Below are 20,042 nucleotides of genomic sequence, written 5' to 3' on the forward strand. Positions count from 1 at the left end.
GGGCCAGTCACAGACTCTCAGCCCAAACTACCTCACAGGGTTATTGTTGTGAGGATAACATCGGAGAGGAGGAGGATTATGTACGCTGCTTTGGGTTCCATGCAGGAAAAAAGGTGAGATATAAATGTAATAAATAAATAAATAATATACCAGGGTCATCTCTGTTATTTAGACAGTATACCCTGGAAAGAGTACTCCTCGACATGTTTGCACACGTAGAAATACAGTTCCTGTGTGGATTATCCTCATGGGACGATGGGAGTTGAAGTTTTGAGGTTGTCAGATTGGGGAAGGCTAAGATGGCAAAACGTAACATGTCAAACTGGGAGTTCTCTGGTAAGGCCGGCAGCAATTCCCATGACTGAGGCAGCACTTTCCCCCACATCTGCGATCTTCAGTACATGTGCTACAGTTCTCCATGTTTGCAGGCCGAAAGAAGATTGGGAATAAGGAAGGGGAAACATTCTGTGTGAATAGGCCCTCTCGCATGAACAGAACAGAAATTAAAATACTTTAAGGAGCTGTGATACTGAAGCTGCTGCTTACGAGAGCAGGATCACATAAAATTACAGCAGATAAATTATTTGTGCATTGACTACTGCTTCCTCAATTATTTATCTTTAATTACATACCTATAACATGCTGAAGCAACAGGTAAAAGATGGCCAAGAATGCACATCTTGATAGCATATGGCCCAGTGAGCACATGTCTACAACATGCATATAGCAAACTGCTCCAAAACTGCGTGCTTATATTTTCTTTGTAATTTACATGTGAATCAGAGATTGGCCACAATGCTGTGCACAAAGTTTCTGTCACAAGACTAAGGATGAAGACTTTACAACCAGAAGGTGTTTTCTTTTTAAAAACCCAGAACATTTTAAATTCAATTATCTAAAGTATTGTTACATTGGGATGGGGCAAGAGACTAAGACCACAAGAATATACAACTGTATTTTCATTTCTTTACCCAAAATGATATGTAAAGGTTAGATGTTGGTTTATGGTGCTGCTGATGATAATAATTTGTTTATTACCTGCCTCTCCCTCTGGATCGAGGCAGGGAACACCACCAAACACAATATAATACATAAAATTAGTTAAAAGAGCATATAAAACCAATACAATATTAAAATAACAATCACAGAATCTTAAAATTCTTAGGTTTAAAATTCATCTGGGTAGGCCTGGTGGAAGAGACTAGTCTTTACGGCTGTCTTAAACTCAGAGAGAGCTTTAAGCTGAAGAATGTCCTCCGGCAGGCCATTCCACAGTCTGGGGGTGGCAGAAGAAAAGGTCCTCTGGGTAACAGTTGTCAGCCTAGTTGTGGATGACCGGAATAAATTCTCCCCAGAGGACCTGAGTGTGCAGGGCGGATTGTATGGGAGAAGGCGATCCCACAGGTAACCTGGACCCAAACCATGCTGGGCTTTGGTTATTCACCCGGAAACTAATTGGCAGCCAGTGAAGTGATTTTAAAGTTGGTGTAATATGGTCACCCCTAGGTGTACCGGTGACCAACCTGGCTGCCATATTTTGAACTACTTGAAGTTTCTGGACTAGGCACAAAGGTAGAGCGCATTGCAGAAGTTGAGCCTCAAAGTTACCAGCATGTGATAGCGTTTGACATTCAGAGATCATCATAGACACCAACTGCTGCAGATATAAAACGGAACAGAGAACAAAGCCCCTTGGGGATGGAAACTCACAAGACCCTCTTCAGCCAGCGCCTGGAACAAATGGTGCTGCCACTGTTACTACTTTACAGCCCACCTGAGTTTACTGCAAACAGTTACTGCAATGTCTACTTGGAAAAAGAGAAAAGTCTTATATCCAAGGCTGTAACTGAGATCTGTGGCAGACCACTGGGTTGCGGCAAGCTTTCTTGTATACCCAAGACACTGGGGATGAGGACAGGTAAGCTTCCGTAATCCAGTGGTTCCTTTCCAAGTGAGCATCCCGATCAAGACAGGTCTTGAAGCAAATGGACTGCTTACAGCTAATTAATCTAGGCTTCCCTCTTTCCAGACTCACTTAAAAAGATAGGTAGAAGCTGCCTGCCCTGTCCCCTTCCTTCCAACCATACTCTGGGATGGAGGCCAACTAGAAAACCACTCCGCTCCACTCTTATTGCAGAGAAGAGATTGCTTGAGAGTGAAGAAAAGCAAAGGTGGTGCAAAATGTAAAACCAGGTAAAAATGATCTTCTAAACTGAAAAGTGGCCGAATTGAAAAAGACAGAACAGGGCTGCTGTTTCTTTAAGCAATTGCCAGATGTCTCCCAAGTGGCTGGAAAAACCAGTTTGTACACTTGGGCTTGATGAACAAAGGCCAAGCTCCCCAGCGGCACTCCAGCTATTCCTGGAGAAATCTAAAAAATGTGCCTCTTCAGAAACCTTCCATCACTGCTTCTGTCACAGAGACCCTGGGCCATAGGGACCCCTACTAAATGCCTACATCTGGGGATATATAATGGGAGATAAGGTGCAATATGCCAGCTTGCCCTTTGTTAGTTCCTGCTCAGTAGGATGAGGGGCAAATGTTGCTGTGTTGCATTACAGAATGACAGGAAGAATAAGTACTCCAGCTGGATCAGAAATATAAGTAAAGTGTTTACAAGATCCACTTGCACCAACGTTCAGTCTCAGGACCCAGTTTCAGTGGCAGAACTCCGCCCTGGAACAAGTTTGTAGCAACAAAGACTGCTTCTGAACGTAAGCAATTTCCTTGCCCCACAGCCCATTTACCTACATCTAGAATTAGGAATAGGGTTTCCACGGTAGAGAATATGGATTCGTCCAGGACTCCTACCACTGAAAAAACTACCGCCTACAATATAATTTGGTTCATGCCAAGGACAAGTGAATAGAACACTCCTAACTCCAGCCAATTGTTTTCAGCATCAATACACAGTGCTTGCTATGTATAGCCATTATCCAAGCCACACAGAAGCTGCTTATCACTGATCGGCTCCTATGCATCTGGGGCCATAGCTAGATGGGGTGATCCCTGGGATCATCCCTGTGCGTCCACATGACACACAGGGGATCCCGGGATCAGGGAGGGATGATCCCTCCCTTGCCCTGGGATATCGCCCTACCCTTTCAGCCCACTTTTTCCACGGTCTCAGGATGATCCTGAGACCGCAGAACATGTGGGTAGGCATCTCAGTTTGTCCTGGCTCATGGTTACTTGTGAGGAGCTGGAAAATGCGCACAGGGCACAGAGCTCCTCAGTAGCTCTGCGCCCATCGGAGGGTGGGGGTGGGGGAGCGGGAAAAATGGTTAAAAATGCGGGGGGGGGGAACCCTCACCTTTTGCACACAAGCTCACGTCACATTTAAGAAAAAAACAATGGTGGGCACAACGTCCTGTTCTTCCGAGGCCATCGCGCGCCGCGTGTAAACAGAGGGGGAGATCTTGCGATAAAAATATCATGAGATCCTTACCCCTCCGTCGCACTAGACCAATAGGTCTATCTGAGGCCTGGGAGAACATTTATGTGACCCCATCCATAGGTGTCTTTCCCATAGAACCGGCAATCACCCCTCCTGCTATGGTGCCAATACTGTGGGAAAGAAAGACTTATGCGTTTGTGCTCCAGCTACATGGTAAGGGTCATTTAAATGTTCTCCCATCCTCAAAGGATACGCACAGAGATAAAGCACCTACCACACAGCTGGGGGATCTTAATTTGGGGGACAGGGCGGCCCTTTGTCCACCCCATCCCCCAAAATTAAACTGAAGGCACTGGGTGAACAGAAAAGCACTGTTATGCTTGGGGAGTCTCAAACTTTGGCATAAGCAGGCTTTCGAAATCTGACGAAAACAATGTTGCACCTAAAGCAACAGGCAGTGTTACCTCCCCATCCCTGACTCATTTGGCATGGTAATTAATGCAGTGTTTGTTAATAAGACAGTCCATTCCCATGGAGATAGTACTTTGAGGTCACAAACATAGGATTATGACATCACAAAGGGAACTCTAGCAGGAGCAGATGAGTAGGAAGCAGCAGTAGGATGTTTGTTTACACATTTCACTCTGCAGGAACTGGATATAATTGAGATGACAGATGAACCAGGGCCTAATTCCTACAACAGATAACAAAACCTGGGGCACTGGTACAAAAGAAGACTAGCTTATTTAGAATCCATTCAGATAAACTACTTGTGGTGGCATGCTGGTTTTTTTCACATTCAAGCCAAACTGGAGTGGGGGATCTTCAAACCCTCACTCCACTTTTTAAAGCTTTCTGAAGGCACATGTGATATGATGGGTTGACAACTTTGGAAAATATAATATCGTGCAACAGAGATCACATCAATAAAATCAATGTCAATAAAAGTTGCACGCTAAAACTGCCATTTGTTCACCATTTCACCTTGAAGAAATGTATTCTGAACAGTTCAGGTTCTATAGCTCATTCCTTTCATGACTTCTTTTGCATGCTGTTACGGGATTTTTTGGGTTACCTTTCACATTAGAAATATGCCCAATGCCACCGTTTCACAACAGCAACTGATAAAACATTGCCTCCTCTCCTCGTTTTCTCCCAAAGCTGGAGGTGAACCAAAATACACTGAGTGTTGGTTCCAACAATATACCAGGGATGGGGTTGAGCTAATTCCTATCCGTACGAGACCTTCTTATCCGAGGGGTTGAAGCTGTGATTCCATGTGAGTTAGTGGCTCCTATGTATGCTTTCACAAGTGGAGCACTTATATAAGTAGGGTTTGGATTGTGGTATGGGAAATTCAAGATGGCCACTGGCATATTATTGGAACTGACACAGACAAGATGCTTGTTATCCCAAGGCTTGGCATCAAACCGTAACAAAATGTTCATAAACCCAGAGGCAGTAAAGAGGGTTTTCAGTGAATCGATAACAAGGTGTCTTATTCAATTACCTATGAGAATATCCTGATCTACAGGATAAGGCAACTTGTGTAATTTCTGATGTCACTGACTTAATTAGGGCACATTTAATATACAAATAGTAAGATTCAAAGATGGGAGAGACTACCCCACTGTAAAAAGATTTATAGTACAATCCTACATATGTCTTCTCAGAACTCAGCCCCATTAAGTTCAATGGGGCTTACTCCCAGGTAAGTGGGGTATAGGATTGCAGTCTTCGCCGTTCACCAGTCATAGTTCTATAGTGAGAAGTAGGCTTTATTTAATGCCATGCTGTGGCATTAAATAAAACCCATATACAAGGAAGGGGGTAATGAGCAAACTTTGAAAAGGGAATGAAGTGTTTTGTTTGTAACCAGCATGAGAGGCCAAACACACCACCTTTCACGCCCAAAGGCACGCATGTGGGATCCTCAAGCAGACAAAAATCAATCTCTTTTCGACAGGAATGAACTTACCAAACCAGTCTGTCAAGCCAGGCAGAGAGAAGAGTGGGAGGGAAGGGAGAGGTGAGGCATAAGGGAGTGGGAGGGATATATAGACTGAGGGAAGTACAAAGGAAATATGAATCACCAATCTAGTGAAGGAGAGTTCAACATTACCCGAGAGTTCTTTATTTGCTTCAAGATGGCCACCCCCATAAACACTGTGTTTTCCCTCAGTTTGGCTTTCACATAGTCCATCTCCTTCACTGCCACCCCCATGATCAGAAAGATAAAATACAAGAGCCAAGCCAGTAATGCAGACTGGAAAACAACAGGCTGAGGTGCCAGGAGCAAAATTTGCTTTTAGCCTCTGAGGTCTGTGTGTCAGAGGTACATATTTTAAACTTCAGAATGTTTATGAGAAGCAAATTCCTACTCCTCCACCTGGATCTCGCTAGCCAACAGTTGGAGGGATTTAGTACATTCAACCGTACAAACATGGTAATTGAATAGCTATTCAACACTGACAAGATGATGATAATGATGACAACAGACACACTAGATCAAATCATCATATATAGGAAGGGCATCATCATATATTTATCCTCACAATAATTTTGCAAAAGAGATTATGCCACCAAAACTTGGCCATGGCCAACTAGCAAGATTTATTACAAAACAAAAATTTTGTACCTTTTCTTCCATTTTTACAAATAAATATCCAAACAAATAAATATCTAGCATTCTATTTACTGCATCACATGGCTATCATACCAGACACTGTCTCGTTCAACTACACTAATGTATATTGCCCAACTGTTCCAGATCTAGCCAGATCAAAACACCTTCCCTGCCCTCCCACTACACCTTAATAGATGCTGATCAGTGTGGTGTAGTGGTTAGAGTATTGGTCTAGGAGTAGGGAAATCCAGGTTCAAATCCTCAAGGGGTGACCTTGGGCCGATTACTCTCTCTCTCTCTCTCTCTCTCTCTCTCCCTCCCTCTCTTTCAGCCTAACTTACCTCTTACAGGATTGTTGCAAGGATTAAAAATGAGGGTGGGGGGGGAGAACATTGCCTTGATCTCCTTGGAGGAAAGATGGGATAGAAGTGTGTGTATATAAATAATAAATAAATTCCAACCTATGGGCCATTTGAATATTCAAGGCATTGTCCTTGGGTCTTGTCTGGAACCTAGTTTCAGCCACATGACCTAGTTTCACTCACCATACATTTTGCCCTCGTCCGAGAGGATAATCTTCCGCCGGCCACAAGGCGGGTATATCGCCAGCGCCTCTTGGAAACTCTGTTCAATGTCTGGACTCCACACTCCTTCGGCATCATTGTCCAGACTCTTGTCCATCCCCTCCTGTCCATCTTCTCGCCCCTCCCCGGGGCTGCCGCTGGCGTTCCAGCTGTTGGACGCTATTGTGATGGCTGCTCTGGGCTCTGACCCTGAGCCCCAAATGGCAACTCGTCAACCTGAAGGGCAAGCAAAGATGATGGATTAAGCAAGCTGCCATCGACAGCATCATGACGCCCATAACTCTGGTCTACACTATCTCATTCTTTAAGTCAAAAGTAAATGGAAAACCATGAGAAGGGGGCCTAGTTATGGAGAGCAATGAAAGAGGCAGAACTGAAGAGTAGTTTGCATGCAATATGGAAAGGACAAAAAGGCAGGATGAAGAACAGGCTTCCTGAAGTCCAGTATCTACCATGCCCATGTACATTTAACCCAAATGCAGCAGGTGTACAGATACAATTTCACAGACATAACTATAGTTAAGAAACTACTCTATTTTCCTATATATGCCAGGGATGGGCAATTTGTGCCCCTTCAAATGTTTTGGCCGGCATCTCCCATCAGCCCTAACTAGCATAGCCAATCAGATTCAGATAGAATGATGTGTCAAAAAGTTACAAGTGACCTATCCACAACTGGATTTTTTTTTCTTTTTTTGCTGGGGACTCAAAGTTGGAGCATCTTTCAGAAGCATTTTTTAACATACATTTTAAAAAATCCAACAGATTGGCATTTAGTGGCTGGAAAGCAATGCGGCCAAGGAAAGGATTCTTAGCATTTGTCACATAGCAGTCCTTTTTAACATACATATTTTATGTCTCTGTGTGTTTTAAAGCCGATGATCTCCTAGCCACAGAACACAGGTTTGAATTCAGCTTAAGCTCTCCAGCCCACTCAAGGCTAGTCTGATTACAGCCATACTGTGATGCCATTGCAACCCACCCACCCAGCCCTTTAACATTTGTTTAAGGAAACACAATGACATATTCTTAACATACAATAAGAAGTAGTATTTGAAAAACTGCATCCTTCAAAAGTTATATGAGCAGCAGAGGGCATTAAATTGCCTAACGTAGCATCAGAGATGGCTAAGTTAGGCTGCAAGTATACTAAGCAGCATGATATGGGTCTTTAATATAAAATCTGAAAATTGCTAAGGAACTGTGAGAATACAAGCTCTGAAGGTTGTTGTTTTTCCTAAAGTAATTTCCCCCTTATGTCTGAACCAGGAAACTTAATGTTAGTTATCAGTCCAGGGGGAAAAACAAGAGAAATAAAGACATCTGTGAGAAGGGATACAAGGAAAAGTGCTTGGCTTGGACACTCGTTCATGGCTTCAGAAACCATGCTCAATACATTTAGGTTCTGAGAGACCATTTAGATGAATCACAGGAACTAGAATTTTGTCTGTTGTATATCATCACCATGTGCAAGCTTCTGACCACTTAAGAGACTCATTCTTACAATTGATGCAGATAGGAAGATAAAGTGCCATTGCCCTCAATATACAGATTGGCATAAGGAAGCCCAGAAACATGGGGCTAGTTCACATATGCCTATCCACCCTTTGATGACTGGAGCATCAAGTGATTTCTTGCATGTGTGAATGTCACCACAGATCAACCACACCACAGACAGAATTGTTAAATGATCTCAAACATTACACTTTCAAAATAGAGTCAATTCATACATTCTTATGAAAGTTATCAAGCGTCAAGTAATCAAGTAAGGAGAAATCAAATGATACGTGAACTTCCTCATGGAGAAACTAGGACAGATGTCCCCAACCTGGCGCCCTCTAGATATTTTGGACTACAACTCGCAGCATTGACCATTGACCATGTTGGCTGGGGATGATGGAAACTGAAGTTCAAAACATCTGAGGCTGCACTATGGGGGTCACCATTTTCTGGTGTTACTCTGATATTCCCAATAGAATGTGATGCAGTGAACCATCCCATGTCCCAGACTGTACAAGATGGAAATAGTTATTTTCACTCCTGAGATAGAAAAGCACTACTCCTTTTCACTGAAGATTGACACACAAAAAGCAGGAGTTTGACAGGAGGGGATCTGGGTCATAAATCAGCAAATGGTAGCATACACGTTAGTCCATAGCGGAGCTCCGCCATAAAATTTGGGCAGTCCAGTACTTATTCATTTAAGGCAAGAATTCAACTATCTAATCCCTTTGACAGAAATCATGGTAGATACTAATCAATTATTCCCAGTTAAAAAAAATTGCACTTTGTTGTTTTTAAATTTCAGTCATATATTTTATTTTGAAAATAGATATGGTTGGTTATGTGCCTTCAAGTCAGCTTCGACTTATGGCAACCATATGAATCAACGACCTCCAGTAGCATCTGTTGTGAACCACCCTATTCAGATCTTGTAACTTCATGTCTGTATCTTCCTTTATGAAATCAACCCATCTCTTGTTTGGTCATCTTCTTTTCCTACTACCTTCTGTTTTTTCCAGCATTATTGTCTTTTCTAATGAATCATTTCTTCTCTTTATACGTCCAAAGTATGAAATTAAATCTGAATTTATTATAAACATATTCAAAGATACACCTATAATCTCTTGAAAATGTATCATAAACACCTATCAGACACAATGGCTTGGATAACAAGAAGCACACACACACACACACACACACACACACACACACTTGGCAAAAGGGGGCTTTCCTGCCCCCTCCTCTGTGGACCCCTTGAAATGCCTCTCCTGAGAATCAGGAGAACCTCCAGAATGGCAAAAAGGGGGAATTGCCCCAAATCCAGAGCTCTGCTCACAGAATGTGCCTGTGTCCAATTTGGGGCAATTTCTTCTTCACCCCCCACCCTCCTGTACCATTCTGGAGGGTCCAGCAACCTAAGCGAGAAGGGGAACAGGTCATTTGTCTGTAAGTGCTTCTATTGTGTTAAAGCTATTGAGTTAAAGGCTACTTCTGCACAGAAAGAAAAAAACTATGGAGAAAACAACCACCGACTTCTGAACTTGAACATTATAAATGACAGTGTCAGGTACTGGATTTATTATTTTGGACAAGGGACAAGAAAATCATCATAGGCACTAGAATCTGCCATCTTTTCCCCACCAGGATAGGTGATCTTGTATTACTATTTTATTCCCTGTAGTTACACAAGTTTTCCAAATGTGTTTAGTTCTCAAATGATCAATTTTGACAACACTACCAGCCAAACAAGGACATTTATTTTCCAACTTATGGAGAAACAATATTTTGCCCAGTTACCAGCTCATGTTTCTGGTAAGTTTCAAACAGTTACGCCTGATGCTATGCAAGTTTACTTAGAAGTAAATCCCATTTTCTTTAATGGGACTTACTTCCAAATAAATGTGTCTTCAAGTAAGTGATCTTGCTCAGTCTCATACTGAAATAAAAAGAAATCCATCTCTTGCTCCTAACCAGATAGAATTCTTCAGTGCATGTAGTTTATATGACTGGGGATTTTGGATCATACTCCTAGGTTGCAGAAATGTTCATTTTAGTTGCAAAACAATATGTTTTAATTGTTTCGAGCCCACCCTGAGTATGCAGGAACAGGTGGATATCAAAACTGAGACTTGACTCAAATCAGTGGTTTTAAAAACGGTGTTTTTCTTGGTGATTTTAAATCAGGATATGAAGTCAATGATTTGACATGACAGAAAGGGAACACACGCACAACACTCTTCTTATGGGACTCATGAATCAGAGGCATTCTTCTGGTTGGCCCAAGTCTTCCCTAGACCCTTCAGTGATGTGCGCAAGGCACAGATTCCCATCTACAGCTAAGTTGCAGGCCTTGAAATAGCGCCTGCCAGTTCAACTCCCTCTCCCCTTTGCTCCCCCAAAGCAGCTGAATGTTTTGCAATAACATGTCCTGCAGCAGCGGCAGCAGCTGCTCATGGGGAGCTGAGAACAGAGAGGTGTCTCCTTCAGCGAGAGGCTTCCCGGATAGAGCACAACAAAGGTCTCTAGTACAGACATCTCCTTTTAAAGAAACTGCCGACAACAAGCTGGCTCAAGTGCTTCACCGATTTTTTTTCAAGTAACTTCTTTTCGTCTGCTCTCCGAGCTCTGTGATGTCACCCAGTCTCTCTCTTGCTCCCCCTCCCCCTTCACCCACCCCACCCCTTCTTTGGGAACAGTGTAGCCAAATAAGGAGATCAGAACTACAGCAGCTAGCCAAAGAGAAGGGGAGGGTTGAAGGGGAGACTGCTGTCCACACATGGCTCCCAACACACTCTTATTCATAGGCTCTCTCTCCCCCGCTCCCTCCCTCCCCCCTCCCCCCTCCCTCTCTCTCTCACACACACAGAGCTGTGAGAAGTGCCCAGGGATCAGGCTGTCAGGGAACTTTCAGAAGGCCCAGCATATGCCAGGAAGTTCAAGAGCAGGCAAACATGTGTAAAGCTGTGTTCACAGAATAACTGTAGAAGACACTATGAACACATTAAGGGAGGGTGGCTCTGGCTCAAGTAATCTCGGGCACAAGCTTCAGTGGCAAGTTTGTTTTTGCTGAACATCAACCAGAGAGAGAGAGACAGATATGTTTGTTCTCCTTCCACCATTTCTCTCTCTCTCTCTCTCACTCACACACACACACTCTACACAAGACACAAACACAATGAAGTCTCAACATCCTATTGCTACTCAGAAGAGAAACTCACACACAGCACAAGTTCCAGGTTTTGGACCCTCTGCGGGCAAGACATCCTCGGCATACCTGTATCACCTTTGCCCACTTCCCCTCTCTCTTTCAGCACAATCCTCACCATTGCCCAGTGATGGTGAGGACAATAGTGGCAGCAGTTACTCGTTTGCTTTGTTCCTGTTCTTGCATGTTGACTCACCTGCTCTCAAAGGAGGAGAGGGGATGAATGAGAGGACAAGAAATGCTGAGGAAAAGTAGCATGGTCAGGAGGTTCATTACTGGGTTGGGGGCTTAAGAGGTCCCTGAAAGTGCCAACCTAGAGCACTGGGTCTGAATCTTCCAAGATTCCTCTCAAGCATATACAACAGGAACTGCTGAACATAAATTTTCATTAAACAGTCACATCTAAAAAAGGGACGCTTGACACATTTCTCCACATCTCACTCTCGGGGGGAAAAAAGTATTATTTCGATGCCGTCTCTTTTCAAATACCAGCACAAAATTCATTCTAGCATCAGAGAAATGTTTATAAAAAGCATTTCTGCATTGGAAAAAGTCATGTGTGATTTGGTCCTCAACTGCCCCCCCACTTCCAGTTTTCTAGCATTTCAGGAATGTCAATAGGAGTCAGTAAAGGCCAGCAATAATAGGGAACGAAAGAAGCACTCAAGAGTGTGATGGTCCATATTTACAAAGCTCCTACAGCAATTGCATTTCATTCCCAACAGATCTCTACTGGCACTTGCTGAATTGCCCTAAATACACACACTCCCTGGTTCAGTTTGCACAGCACAGCTGGCTTACTCTGGATTATTTTGAATATGCAACACCAAGAGTGGGTTGCCGTGTCATGCAAACCCAGTCGTTGAGAGTTATTTGAGAGCTACACAACCCTCACATAACCATTGGTTTACTATAGTGTTGTCTTTACATGATATGACAACCCTTGAGCAGTGGTTGCATATTCAAAATGTCACCAAGATGCATCCAGCATGCACTGCGGCTCACTGTGTTTTAAACGACCTCTCATGAGTCCATCATGTTGTGTAAACCAGGTCTCTGTCAGTTATCTGCAACTGCACACCTGAATCAATTCCTTTCCCATACTGTACAGGTCAATGCACCCAGAAGACCACATCCACCATGTTTTGTGTGGAATTTAAAGGGAATTCTGCACAGATTAGTCCTTCTTTCCATACAAACTCCCCAATAACTATACCAGCTTGGTTTGGACCTGACTTAGAATAGTAAAATGGGTGTTGAAGCTTGTGGATGTGCTTGAAACCAAAAAGTGGGGTGGGGGTAGGGTAATAGATGGTCTCTAATGAAGACAAAGAACCCTACTGTTGCAGAAAAATATTGCCCAATTCTCTGTCCACCTCCCAGAGATCCTATAAGCTATTGGAGGTTAAGCACTCCTTCATTGCTTAATGGAATTTGAGGGTAGAGTAGAAACTGGCCTCAAAACACACTTCCTGAGAAGTGTGTAACCCCCCTCCCCAAAAGTGGGTCCCCATACAGAATATTTAATATTTCCCTGTTGAGGGAAAGGGTTAGCTGGAAGGTGTTTCTAGAAAACATCACAGACAATATAGATGGCTGGGTGGGCCATGTTTATCAACCATCCTATACCCAATTCTCAGGAAATGAGCACAAGATAACTCTTTTGTTCAAGCCTCCTTCAAGTCATAATATGGGAGTAAAACCTGTCTATAATATGGAGGCAATCAGTTCCTAAGGTAGGATTACCTCAGGAGGACTGCCAGCCACATCACTTTTATCCCATAGGAGAATTGTTCAACACACAAAAGCTGTTGCTTTCTTTCTTCTTACAGGAGATCCGTGCGTGTCTGTCTGTATGCACTTCCTAGGCCGTGATGTGGGTTTTCTGGAAAAGAACTGGAAAACTTTCTGCCCCATATCACTGTTCCTAAGGCATATCACTCCAGAAGCCCATCATGACCGAGGGATGCCAATAAATGTATCCATTTCCAGAAGGGTAGCTATGGCAACAAAAAACAACAAGGGGTGTTGTGGTATCTTGAAGACTAACAAATTTTTTACAGCATAAGTCTTGTAGTGGACTATATTCCATGAAAACTTATGCCATAATACATTTGCTAGTCTTTAAGGTGCCACTATGCTCCTTGGTTTCCGCCACTCCAATAAAGTATGTTTGTATGTGGTTAACTAGCAAACTCCCTCCTGTTGTGAGGGGAAGGCAGGAAAGAGGACTTGTATGCTGGAAAGACTTGGGGAGTGGGAGAACAACATGGTGTTTTGTAGACACAAACACTCTGCACTACACCACCAATCAATCATGACTGTGATGGTTCTCTTAGTGGAGGTGAGAGTGCCTACTGGAAGAGAGAGGCAGGTTTTGCACCCATGACAAAGCTGTTCAGTTGCACTGCTGTACGTCTGCGTCACCAAAGTGACCACCAGACACTCTTACATGGAGAAAGTAAAGAGGTGAACTCAGGAACACAACTGAGGGGGGAGTGAACTTGCCTCCTGCCCCTAGCAATTCCTGGAGGGTTGGGTAGTTTTGAAGGGGGCATTGTCTCTTCCTGCATTTTTACTGATTGCAGCCTGTTAACTGAGATGCATTAAGACCAAATCTACTCCTATCTGGATAGCTCTACCTTCAAATTATTATTTTAAGTGTGTAGAGTATGTACTTTTTCTCTACATAAATGAAGGGTGGGTAACCTGTGGCTCTCCAGATCTCGGTGTCCTGCGACTCCTATCATCTCACCCCCCTGGCTCTGCTGACTAGGGTTAACGAAAGCTGCAGTTCAACAACTTCTGGAGGACCACAAGTTGCTCACTCCTGTTCAATACATTTACAAAAGCAATACCACTAAATCACAAAAGCAATCCAGTCCTTCATCTGCAAAGACCCTCCCTACACTTCTTGCTCACACAAGGGTATGAAAAATATGAAGCCCGTTCATATATTTTAGATATAGAAACCTTGCCATCAAGAGAACTCTGAAGAGGTAATCTTAGAGCTTTGGCTGTTGGGCACTATAGAAATGAAATAAATAAATGAAATAAATAAATATGAAACTTTCCCCAAGTGAAGGGAGGGCCTTTTTCAGGTTTTCTGCCTGATTTATGAGATCTGGGCATTCAAACCAGCTGGACAAACTTGTGGGCAATTAAGTGTGAGAGGCAGGTTGGTGAGGTAGACAGATGAGCTGAAGCAGCACCAGTTCTTTGGGAATGCCTTCCAAATAATTGTTATTAACATGAAGCAATCTCCTCACTCTTCAGTTTCTCATTCTACCTATACAACATTATGTGCAATACCACAACAGCAGCTACAAACACATCGACATGGGGCCTAATTAACTTACCTTCAAAGCAATTCCAATTAAGAGTTTCTCTAAGAGCTTTGAAGTTTAAGCGCATATGGTTATGGGCTAATCAGCCTCAAATCATCATTATGACACAGTATGCACCACTATATATCTACCTTTTCATCAGGTTAAAAAAAAACCCACCCTCAAAGTTCAGAGGAAGGAGCATGAAACAAGTATTTGGGGTGGGGGGAATCATATGCTACATGAGATTGTTTTCACTGAAGAAACCAGGGATTGCGACTGGGACCTTCTGTATGCAAAGCATGTGCTCTATCACTAACCCATTTGAGGTAGGGACTGCACCCTCCTTCTTGTGCAAACATCTGGTGTAATGGCTAAAGTGTCAGACTAGGAGTCAGGAGATCCAAGTTCTGGTCCCCACTCGGCCATGGAAACCCAATGGGTGACTTTGGGCCAGTCACACATTCTCAGCCCAACCCACCTCACAGGGTTGTTGTTGTGAGGATAAAATGGAGAGGAGGAGGACCATGTAAGACACCTTGGGTTCCTTGCAAGAGGAAAAAAGGCAGGATATAAATGCAATAATAAAAATATGATTAACTGCCAGTTTCTAATAGGATTCCTACTTCCATTCCACATTTCATATCCGCTTTTCTCTCTAAGCTTCAGAAAACTTCACAAGCTTTTCTGTAAGTGCTGTCCCTCCAACAGTCTCCAATAATTACAAAGCGCAGCCTCTCTCTGTTAGCATACCACCCTTTCAAGCCTTAATGGAGAGATCAGATAGTAGGGTGAACTTTGCCTGAAGTACTTAAGGGAGAGAAGTAATAGCATGAAGCCAGAAGAGTGTTCCTTCCTATCCAGTAAACTCCTTTGATTTAGTTTAAGGCATCATGGAACTCTAAACACTGGCTTGTGCACTTTCCAAGAAAAACCTTTCCCAAGGATGACAAGGATCATGAAAAAATATACTTACCAGTAGGGCAGCGTGTGTTGAAACTTAGGCTGGGGGTGAAATCCAGCCCTCGTGGGGGGCAAAAACTAGAAGTCCCAGGGTTCCCCAGATGGTCACTTCCCCCTTTTCCCCAACCACCAATCTTTGGGTGGTTTCCTGGCTTTTGTGCATTTTTCCCCATTTTAAAAAGTTGACATGCGTCTTCTAAGGCTTAGTTACTGGCAATAAGTGCTTTAAGCTGAAATACACTGCTATTTATTTATTTATTTTGGTAGCTTAGCCCCACCTCCTTTGCCTTCGGCCCAACCCACCACTGGACTGTGGGGCGCCTTCCCCCCCCCACTCCCCTGCCCCGAGAGCTTCTCTGAAATGGAATTCAGCCCTTGGGTTTCCCACCACCCCTGCAGTAGGATTATTAGTATCAGTTTGCATCCACTCAAGTGGCAACAGCCGCATCTAGGAGGGCTTTCTCCGCTGTGGCAGCCCAGCTGTGGAATGAGCTCCCCAGAGAGCTCCACCACTGTACTCTTTTCGTCGCCAGCTGAAGACCTTTTTATTTTCTCAGTATTTTAACACTTAATTTTAACTTAAATTTAAATTTTACTGTTCTAACTCTGTATTTTAATCTTATATCAATTTTGCTGCGTGGTTTTATCCTGGTTGTGCTTTTTATACTGTATTTTGTGTTTGTGTTTTTAACCTGTTGGTTGTTTTATTATGGTTTTAATTTCTGTGAACCGCCCAGAGAGCTTCGGCTATTGGGCGGTATAACAATGTAATAAATAAATAAATAAATCTTTTGAATGAATTAAGCAATTTCCCTTCACAACTTCTAAATACAGATGAGACTAATAGTTCATAACCGATATAAAAACAAAACAGTAAGAATAAAATATTACCTTGAATTATAGTAGTAGCAGTAGTAGTAGTAATTCATAACGGCTATAAAAACATAGCGATAAGAATAAACTATTGGCTTAAAATCATAACACTAAGATATTAAACAGTCCAGTTTAAGTTTACTGAGCACCAAAAACAACCAAGGTCATCAGCAGTCCTATCAAATGCTTTAATAATTTATACTGGATCTGTCTCATTTATATTGGATCTTCCATGAATGGCAAGTTACACAAAATATGGACAATTTATCCATATAGTCTTAATGAAGGTTCTCTGAGTTAGAAAATGTTCATGCGCAGAGGGACATGTGAAGTATCTAAATCCTTTTTCTTCTGGTTGTACTTTAGACTCATCAAGTTTTTCTTGGAAGGAGGGGGAAACCAAAGAATTGTTGCTACAGTATCCAAGTTTGGTCCAGCACAGTGTATTTCAGGAAATCTGCATTCAACACTCAGGTTATGCAATTGTTATATTGCACTTACCGGTTGTTGGGTTTGTTTGTTTTTAAAAAAGGTACAAAACTTCTTGTGATTCAACTGGACGGGAATCTCACAATGTTCCAATTACTTTGCGCGCGCACACACACACACACATTTCTGCCCATGCACAACACCCCACATGCTTCATTTATCCCATTTCAAATTTTCATTGCTTTTTCTTGGTGATCCGATTAATTACGTAACCTGAAAGCACTGTCCCTTAATTTCATGTTCCAAAGGCATGGACATCGATAGCTCAATGGCAAAAGAATGGTGCCCTGCACACAAAGAAACACACTTGTCCATTATTACATTTTTTTTTAAAAAAAGCTACACTACATTACAAGGGTTTAATCAGAAAAGGAATATCAGAAAGAATGATCATATTTGCCACTTTCTACTACAAGAAACTGCAGCTAAACCTGCCCTCAATTGATATAAAGGAACCAAATGACTGGCTAATCAAGTGAGGTCTCCCCTTAGACACAAAACCCAGTCTTGTGGAACAGAGATTCTTTTCAATATGCCATCAAGCAGAATTGGCTCTGGAAGGAAGGGAGGCAGAGAGACATTTTTCTATTTCTCATATGAACTAGAAAGCTGCCTTATACCAAGTTGGACCATCGGTCCATCTAGTTTAGTACTGTCTACAATGACTGGAAGCCAGCTGTCCAGGATTTCAGACAGTGGTCTTTTGCAGCTCTACATGGAAATGTCAGGGTTTGAACCTGGAACTTTTTGCACATGAAGCATGTGCTCTACCATTAAACTATGACCCACATGAGCAACACAGAAGAACAAATGTTTGAAGGTTGTGTGAGTTGAAGTTCATAGCTCAGTCATAATGCTTACAACACTATGGGGTGTAACTCATTGTTACAATACGGTTGAGAGAATCCACTGATTTTTTAATATGAAACTCCTGTGGGAAGATGCTTAAAAACGACAGAGTGGAATCTGAACCACAAATTGACGTGTGAACTGAATAACTGGAGTGCTGTCCGGTGCAGTTTTATTGGATGAGTTTCAGTTAGTGAGGCCCAAGGATGTGGACAAGGCGCTTGGCCAAGTCCGGTTGACCACCTGTGTGCTTGCCCCTTGCCCCTCATGGCTCATTACATCAAATAAGGAGGGGATCGCCAGCTGGGTCCAGAAGGTTGTAAATGCCTCCTTGAGAGAGGGAGTGGTGCCGGCCTCTTTAAAAGAGGCGGTAATTAGACCACTCCTGAAGAAGCCTAACCTGGACCTAGAGGACGTTAACAACTACAGGCCGGTGGCTAATATCCCCTTCCTGGGCAAGATGCTTGAGCGGGTGGTTGCAGGACAACTCCAGGCACTCTTGAATGAAACGGATTATCTAGATCCATTTCAATCGGGTTTCAGGCCTGGTTTTGGAATGGAAACTGCCTTGGTCGCCCTGTGGGATGACTTCTGTCAGGAGAGAAACAGGGGAGTGCAACCCTGTTGGTTCTCCTGGACCTCTCACTGGATTTCGATACCATCGACCATGGTATCCTTCTGGATAGGTTGTCTGAGCTGGGAGTTGGAGGTGCTGCGTTGCAGTGGTTCCGCTCCTACTTGGATGGCCGATTCCAGAAGGTGGTGCTGGGGGATTATTGCTCTGTGCCATGGCTCCTAAGCCATGGGGTTCCACAGGGCTCTATCTTATCCCCTATGCTGTTTAACATATACATGAGGCCGCTGGGAGAGGTTATCTGAAGATGTGGACTGAGGTGTCATCAATATGCGGATGATACCCAGCTCTACCTTTCCTTTTTATCAAACTCAGGTGAGGTAGTGGCTGTTCTGAACCAGTGCCTGGGCATGGTAATGGACTGGATGAGGGCTAATAAACTGAGACTCAATCCAGACAAGATGGAGGTACTGTTAGCGGGTGGTTCATCTGTCCAGCAAGGTGATGTTTGCCCTGTCCTGGACAGGGTTGCACTCTCCCTAAAGGATCGGGTCCATAGTTTGGGGGTGCTCATGGATCCAGAACTGTCACTTGAGGCACAGGTGAACTCTGTGGCAAAGAGCACCTTTTATCAGCTTAGGCTGATATACCGACTGCGCCCTTATCTGGCCAGAGATAGCCTAGCTACAGTTATCCATGCTCTGATAACCTCTCGTTTGGATTACTGCAATGTGTTATACGTGGGGCTGCCTTTGAAAATGGTCCAGAAACTTCAACTGGTACAAAACAGGGCAGCACGGTTACTAACAGGAACTGGCTGACGAGACCACATCATGCCAGTCCTTTTCTAGCTTCATTGGCTGCCAGTCCAGGTCCGGGCTTGATTCAAAGTGCTGGTATTAACATTTAAAGCCCTAAACGGCTTGGGGCCAGGCTATCTGAAGGAACGCCTCCTCCCGTATGTACCTGCCCGGATCCTAAGGTCATCCTCAGGGGTCCTTCTCTGTGAGCCCCTGCCAAAGGAAGTGAGGCAGGTGGCTACCAGGAGGAGGGCCTTCTCTGCTGTGGCACCCCGGCTGTGGAATGACCTCCCTAAGGAGGTTCACTTGGCACTTACATTATATGCTTTTAGACGCCAGGTGAAGACCTTTTTATTCTCCCAGCATTTTAACAGTCTATAAATAAATTTTAACTTGGTGTTTTAAATTTGTAATTTTGCATTGCTGCTGTTTTTATCTGGTTGAGCTTTTATATTGTATTTTATATTATGGTTTTATACTGTTGTTTCATACTTTGAATGTTTTTAATTTTTGTGAACCGCCCAGAGAGCTCCGGCTACTGGGCGGTATAGAAATGTAATTAATAAATAATAAATAAATAAATAAATAACTTCAGTCACTTTTGAAGGAGATACTTCAAAATGTCCTGAAGGAGTTTCAAAGGGGATGTTATCCTACTGAGCAACAGTGCAATGTGAAAAAGGCCTTAAGTCAATCTTCAGGGACAACAACAAATTACAGCAGCAAGATTAACAGCACTCATAGGGCCATTTTGCAGGACTGGCCTGGTTTACCATGGTTATGTAACCCATGATCAGCTATGGTCATGCTGGGTGCAAGCAGCCACCATTATAAATATGCATCCCCCAATTGG

The 20,042-nt window shown here is 43.2% G+C and overlaps 1 protein-coding gene across 3 annotated transcripts in view; it reads right to left on the reverse strand.

Moving 5' to 3' along the window:
* The window catches only part of TEAD3 (TEA domain transcription factor 3), a 102,331-nt gene that overhangs the window by 35,168 nt on the left and 47,121 nt on the right, over positions 1 to 20,042 (reverse strand). For all 3 annotated transcript variants that reach the window (XM_063140988.1, XM_063140996.1, XM_063141005.1), the window contains exon 2: positions 6,569 to 6,823. In XM_063140988.1, the coding sequence (XP_062997058.1) occupies positions 6,569 to 6,704 (136 nt within the window). In that variant the 5' untranslated portion in view covers positions 6,705 to 6,823. The remainder of the gene's footprint in view (positions 1 to 6,568; positions 6,824 to 20,042) is intronic.

The sequence above is a fragment of the Elgaria multicarinata genome, chromosome 1, assembly GCF_023053635.1.
Source record: "Elgaria multicarinata webbii isolate HBS135686 ecotype San Diego chromosome 1, rElgMul1.1.pri, whole genome shotgun sequence".
NCBI lineage: Eukaryota > Metazoa > Chordata > Lepidosauria > Squamata > Anguidae > Elgaria > Elgaria multicarinata.